At 34.6% G+C, this 7,458-nt stretch overlaps 1 protein-coding gene across 1 annotated transcript; it reads left to right on the top strand.

Moving 5' to 3' along the window:
* Nucleotides 1–1,199: 1,199 nt before the first annotated feature.
* LOC144641352 (uromodulin-like) lies at nt 1,200–6,876 on the top strand (the record flags this gene model as incomplete). The annotated part of the gene is made up of 6 exons (XM_078500368.1): nt 1,200–1,233; nt 2,984–3,281; nt 3,888–4,165; nt 5,629–5,649; nt 6,058–6,414; nt 6,853–6,876. Coding segments are annotated over exons 1-6 (985 nt in total), but the record flags the coding sequence as incomplete, so codon positions are not given.
* Between the last annotated feature and the right edge of the window lie 582 nt (nt 6,877–7,458).

Below are 7,458 nucleotides of genomic sequence, written 5' to 3'. Positions count from 1 at the left end.
TTAATGCCGCTAATTAACTTATTTAACGGCCGTTTTAGATCTTTCAGTGTATTGTATAGTACGCACAAATAGTGTACAGATTCTTCCACTTCACAATTCAACAGTAATTCACATTTTTTTAAGATTTCCTCGTCTTTGGTATTTGTTAATACAGCTAACCCGAAGATACGGATAAAAAAACATTTATTAGACAGGGTCAAAATGACCAGAAAATTTGTTGCCATGGCAACCTTAAAAGAGGACAAACGATACCGCTAATAACTTAAAAACTATTGAAAGTTTTTGTTTCTGATATATTTCTGTTTAATCAACAAAAGAACCATTTTTGGAAATTTTCAAACAATTCTGTTCAGAGGGTTCTGAGTTGCCTTAATTTGTTTTATAAAGTACGGTAGCTTTGAAACATATTGACAGATTTTTTTATAAAAAAAATCATTTTTTTGGTCGATTTAGCAAAAATATATACAAAAACATTCCCCAAGTAGTTACGTATCGGAAATTTTCTTCTCAAGGAGAACCATAGTCAAATGCAATGGAAAAAATATCACATAGCTTTCAACAAATAAAAGATGTTTTTATAAAAACCAGACAATAATGTTTGATAACATTCTCATTATCACAAGCAAATAACTCGAAAAAGATTAAATCCTATGAAATGTCTTCTATTCAGTTTATGATTGAGTTTGATGGCGGCAGACGGCATTTTAGAGACGCAAGTGTTTGCAAATATGTTGTTTAAACTGGCGGTTCTAACAGGTGGTCGCTTCCCATCGTAATGACGATGAAGCAAGTAAATAAACCCATCCAATCGTAGTCTCCAAATATTCATCCTCTTATTTTGTTGCCAAACTGAAATCTTTTATTCTTCTTTTTTTTGCAGTTCATTGAGAAAATGCTCCAATCCAATCAATGATTGCTTTTTAATTCCCCGTTACTTACTGCAAAAAAATATATATATTTGGTTTAAAAACTATTGTTCACAGGTTTCGGCTCAAGTACATCTGATCTGCATAATGATTTGAATTGTAGTATTTAATTATCGTTTAAATTTAGATCATAAATTTGCTGTTGTATTTTTCTAGCTGTTGATTAGCAATAATTGGGAATTTTTAAGTAAACAGCAAGGATACCGACAGCTATAGATTTTTGCTTAATACCATTACTTTTACTTGTGGGAGTTAGTGATAACATTTGCTGCACTGGAGCTAGCCAAGCCATCCGCTGGAATGAAAGGTACGTAGGTATTTAATAGATGAAAATACAACACATTGGTTAATAGAATGAAATTGCAAATCCCAGCGTCACACGAAAGACAAAAAGAGACTATTTCTAATTTCCTATAATATTTGAGTGCAAACTAAAACGTCTTTCTTCATCTTGGATTCCCGTGACGGGCCTTGTTAAGTTGTTGCAAGATAGTATGATACAAGTTTAATTTAATTTAATTTTTTTATAATTTGTCACATTAAAAAAATAACAGGGTTACATACATATAATAACAATTTATTAAAGATAAAATTACTGATAAAAGTTAGGTGTTAGCTGTAACTGCTTGGGAAAACAAAAGTTAACGTACGGAAAATATCATTTTAGCCCGTGAGCAAATTCCCGTTTGGGGTGGAGTTAAACGAAATTGTGAAAATTAGTGCTTCTTGATAGTTTTAACAGCAAGAGACAGGAAAGCTACACTTAAACGCTTGTCAAAAGTACTCCTAGTTTTACGAAGCTTTAAAATATTAAAGAAAGAAGTCAAAATCTCCAAAACCTATAAAAATTAGTTAGTCTTGCGTCTTTTAAACGAAAGAAATAGAATGAATCATTGTTCAAGCTAGAACGATTCCCAAATTTAAAGAAAACACTAGAAGCAATTAGTGTTCATTAACAATATATTTTTTCAATTTCACTAGTCCAAAATATTTGGACAATTCTGTAAATAATCGAATTATCTAAGTGCGTGGGTTTTAAAGTCAGGTTTTCTGTCCCGAGGTGCAATTTGATTTTTGGTTTCAAAAGCGTGTTTTTTTTTTCTTATCGATGACCATCACAACATGTAGGAATAATACTACAGACTAAGATACGGTGTATTCAATTCAAGTCAGTTCACTATTTTTCTCAAAACAAAAATTAGGTAAATTGTAAATATTTAAGGATTGAATGTGGGCAAATATTTATTTGAACGTTTGTTTACCACAAAAATGTTTTACTTGGCCTAATACTATTTAATATACGTATATATTTCTTTTCGTCAATTGCAACAAATTTGGCTCATAAAATAGCGTTCGTATCATGTCTCTTGTTTTTTCTATGTCACAGGAAAAAATAAAAAAAATTAAAGAGACTTCAAGGTTTATTTTTTAATAATTAGCCCACGTAGTTTATTTAGAGCCTATTAATGTTAATTACCAGATGACGTACAAGACGAATGTCTAAGGTTCTACCACAGGTTAGCAACAATACATAACTAATCAGAATTTTTTCAGCTTAAATTTTGAACAAAAAATAAATGGATACCAAGAGGTAAATTATTTGGCTCTTGTAGAATGTGGCCAGAATTTAATTTAACATACAACATGTAACATACAAGACATTCCGGCCATTTTTAATCAATTTCATTTCTCCAAAGTATTTGTTCAAATTGTTTATAAGCAATTACTTCAATTGTCTATTCTCAGATGGCTAACTTCCCCTAATTAATTGGTTATAGTATTGCAGTTTTCTCTATTATTTCTTTCACATATTTTATACACACTTTAAGCCCGCTTCCAAGGTAGTGCAGGGAGGAATATAGGATCGCGTGGTGGACGATGGAAAGAGACTGAAATTTCACGTTTATTTCCGCATTGTTTCCCCAGAGCCCTCTTCCCCTCTAGGGAGGAGAAAGGTTTCCTTTAGTCTGTAAAGAGTTTCGACTCATACTAAATGACTTACACATTATCGTGCAACAGGTTACCATCAGTCTTTTGTATGCATTTGGCCTTTACAGGTAGACCATCAACTGCAAACATGAAGCTTTTGGTGTCCCTGTTGCTTTTGTCCATCACGGTAGACTCGTGTTGGAGTCAGTGTAGAATGGCGAACTGGTGGGGAAGTTTCGATCGCAAGGGTTGGTCAGTCTGTGGTTCGTCAAATGAATACATAACAGGATTCTACCGAAATAGCAACAGAGGTAGCAACGATAAAATATATCTACTGGAGGAGGCCAAGTGCTGCAAGGCTGTTGCGCCTAATCAAAACAGCCAATCATCTTGCAGCAATGCCAATTGGTGGAAAACGCTCGATTCGTAAGTGTTAAGGCGGGGTACATGTGAATTTGAGTGAAAATTTATTAGGTTTGAAGAAAGGAAGGGAGAGAGAAAATTGTTTTTGAAACACCACAAGACAGTTGACCCCCCCACGTAAGAGCACTCCAGGTTGTCAGGGGGACTCTCTGGTGTCTGTCTACCAATTTTAAACTTTAAACTCATATTAGATTACATTAAATCTACAATATTTTTTATTTCTCTAAATTGTACTAATCCTTTGAAAAAAACTATTTCTTCCCAAAAAAATCCCAAAAATCACCCAAAATTCACAAAACACCGCAAAACATAGGTTTATGAAATGAGGATAGAGTTTTTAGTTTGCTTGAGACGCTAACGAGATATTCGCATTAAACCCACATTGAACGGTGGAATCCCCGCCTTAAAACAACGACTGTACTCAGTTAACATTTATTAGAATGATCGATCGGGACTCATTCAGTTTTATAGATCTGCAATTTTTTGAGACTTTTTCAGATTGGCATGTCTACTCATAATTTTATACTTGTCTTAGAAAACATACTTCATACCTACTTGATTTTTGTTTTATGGTCATTAACGTGAATGATTTTATGCGTTCTTTTGAAGTTCCCACAAATGGGCCCTGTGTCCAACAGGTCACTTTCTGCAAGGACTGTATCGCAACTCAGGTGATTGGCTCTACCACGTAGAAGAGGGAAAATGCTGCAAGCCAGCCGGCCTGCCAAACAAGTACGGAAAATGTGTTACAAAAGATATCGCAAAATCGTTTGACAACAAGGGTTTGAGTAGCTGTGATGATGGATATTACATGACAGGGTTTTACAAGGGATCTTGTAACCAACTCTACTGCATCGACAAGATTAAATGCTGTAAAATGTATGAAGGTGAGTTTTTGTTGTAATTTTGTAGGACTGCTAAAGTTCTTAACCGATCACATAAAGAAATTAAAGATTGAATGCTTTAAAATGCATGAAAGTGAGTTTTTGTTCTAAGTCTGTAGGCCGACTGTTAAATTCGTAACTGAATAGCATGGATCACATTAAGAAATTGTTTTCAACTAAACTAGTTTTAAAGGTGGTAGCTAGTAAATCGAATTTTTCCCGCCACTTTGAAATAATGAGGCGCAGTCACTTGCCACACGGAGTTATTGAAACACGTCCGGCTTTAATATTGCCATAGGCGTACGGCACCTTCGGTCCTGGGAGGGGGGGGGGGGGGACCTTTTTGCCCGAAAAAAATGGCATGGGTTGAAGGTCGAATAAAGAGGCATGTAAAATGAAAAATAAAACATGCATTCAAATAGTTGTGTACAAACTTCGCCTCCTTGCTTATGGTCTCAAATTAATTTCGTAGTGTTATCCGAAGATGTCAATGCACAGAATCCTTTTGCGAATATCTTTTATTTATTCACTCTACTTCAGAAAAAATTATATTAATTTTTGGGAGCCAATTTACATTGTCTTCCCCCATTTGAAAGTAATACAAAAGCGTGTAAAACATGCAGGGATGAATGGGTTTTAAATCATTTCGTTGAAAGTTTGAGTCGAAAGCATTTGCTTCATCACATATAACAGCTTCAAGGTATTGCACTGAATCCACCGTGCGCCAACGCTCAAGCTAAGGAAAAAGCTGATTACAACTGAATAAAACTGAGGAGTCAGTCACGCAGAATTTGCGAGAAAAATCAAACATAATTATAACAATTTGCGAGAGGAAACGAACGCAGATGAATGCGAAATTTGAACAACAAAGTTAGGTACAGCCTAGTCCCTATGCGTGACGTCACGATATTTCGCGCCAAATCGATAAGCGGGAAGGGAACGCCTGGGTACTAGGCTGAGTTAGGTATATTTCCAATATATCTCCTGTTGATGTAATTCGTTTTGAACGTAATGTTGACTAGACTTTTCGGCTTATTTTCTATTTTTTCTTTAGGCTTGTTGTCCAAATTCTAAGCATTTTGCCCGAAAAATTTTTGGACTGGGGGGCTGAAGCCTCCCTCGTCCCCCCCCCCCCCCCACTCCCGCCTCGTACGCCTATGAATATTGCTAATGTTTATTGTTTTAATGTCTCTAAAATTACAAATTTGCATATTTGACACATGTCAGACGTGCTGGGAAGAAGCTTGGTTAAAGATTTCCGTTTTCCATAAATTTATCCCAAAGACCAGTTGAACATTTACTAATGAATTTTCTTTGAAGCACCTCTGTAAAAAAAGGCCTTGATGCTTCATGAGACCTCACACGCCTAAAATATGACAAGATCATTCAGTGTTACCAAGTTTTTACTACAGCACCAGGATAAAAAGTTTTTGCTAAAGTCATTTTCATTTCCTACTTTGCTTCAGGTCCACCTACACCTTCACAAGGTAAGAATAATTTTCCCGTTTGTCGATGAAATATATCAATATAAAAAACATATCAGTTTGATCTAAGATAGCAAATTAAAGTAAAGTCAGAATGAAAGTTAGTCATTTACAGTTAGTTGCAGTATATAGATTTATTATAGTTGCATTTCCCCAAAAATATCAAAACGTAGTTGACAAAGTTTCCTTTTGAAAGCTCTCTTCATAATGAGACTGGGCTAGTGTCGGCGATTCTCAGAATTACAACATAAAATGCATTACTTTAAAGAAAAGCACACTTTTTTGTCAAAATGTGCTTCTTTTCGTGAAAAACTATTTTGTTGACCTAAAGCAATCTGAAGGAATTTAGAAAATTTGGCATGATAAACGATGTTAGGTTTCTTGGTTAATGGTGTTAATTTCAAAATATAGAATGTTCAAACTACCAGGAGATTGACGATTCCACTCGATCACGTGGTTACCAGAGCAAAAGTTACAGATGCGACAGTTCCATGGCAACCAAATGGTACAGATTCCGTGGAGCTTCGGGAAACGGATTGCCCACTTCTTGTGTACCAACGCACCGCTGTGGAACGCATGCACCGGGCTGGCTTAGTGGAAATCACCCCACCGTTGCTCAAGGAATTGTTTCTGCTAAAGTGTGTTTTCACTGGAGTAATAACTGCTGTCGTTGGTCTACTAACATTCGGGTTCGTAACTGCGACGGGTTCTTCGTTTATGAGTTAAAGAAACCACCAGCATGCCATCTGCGATATTGTGGAAATTCAGGTAAAAAACAGGGACATCTCCATAGAACGTTTGTCTTATAAAAAACCCAGCGTTATTAGAAAGATAAAAAAAGGAAAAATTCTGTAGCTAAATCGACTTGGCTCACACCCCCCCCCCCCCCACACACACACACACACACACACAAAATAAATAAATAAATAAATAAATAAATAACAAAAGGGAAAGTACAGCAACGTTACATATAAAATAAAATGTAAACCTAATGATTTTTTTTATCGATTTAGTTTATCTAATTGTACTACGTCGGAACAATACATAACCATCAACTTATTTTTTTTTTACAAAGTAAATACGCTAAAATATTCTTGCAATAATTTACAAATATATTAATAATAAAAACAAGATATTAACTAGAAAAAGATATTAGGTACGGTAATTGTTTGCTAAGATATTTTTATTTTTTTTATTTTGTTTCAGGCCCAGGTTCAAGTCTTCCACCAGGTAAAAATCGATGTAAATTTCCAGAACACTTGATACTCGTTTTAAAATATAATAATAATAATAATAATAATAATAATAATAATAATAATAATAATAATAATAATAATAATAATAATAATTATCAGTTATCATTGGAGCACTTGGAGCTATCAAAAAGGGACTAGAGAGTTATATTGGAAGAATCCCCGGCCAAATAAGCATCAGTGAACTACAGAAGATAACCTTGCTGGGTACAGCGCATATTTTGAGGAGGGTGTTGTCAAGCTAAAAACTGACTACCCTTTAGTGCCCCAGGACCATGGTTTGGTCCCGGCGCTAAGGACTTTAAGCAAACATTACGTAAGGAACATAACAATAATAATAATAATGATAATAATAATAATAATAATAATAATAATAATAATAATAATAATAATAATAAGGTTTTTTAGGCGCATTTAAAAAAACTCAATGCGCTTACATTTCTCTATTAAAAAAATAGCTAAAACTAATATATATCTACAACCCTCGTCAAAGGTATTAGAAGGTTTCCACATACACAAGGAAAATCGATCTAAAAAGAATGTTTTTTGTGGTATTGTT

This window comes from Oculina patagonica, unplaced genomic scaffold (genome assembly GCF_052425735.1).
Source record: "Oculina patagonica isolate OP01 unplaced genomic scaffold, crgOcupat unplaced870, whole genome shotgun sequence".
NCBI lineage: Eukaryota > Metazoa > Cnidaria > Anthozoa > Scleractinia > Oculinidae > Oculina > Oculina patagonica.
Note: the sequence above shows the minus strand (reverse complement) of the source record. Positions and strands in the feature narration are given on the sequence as shown.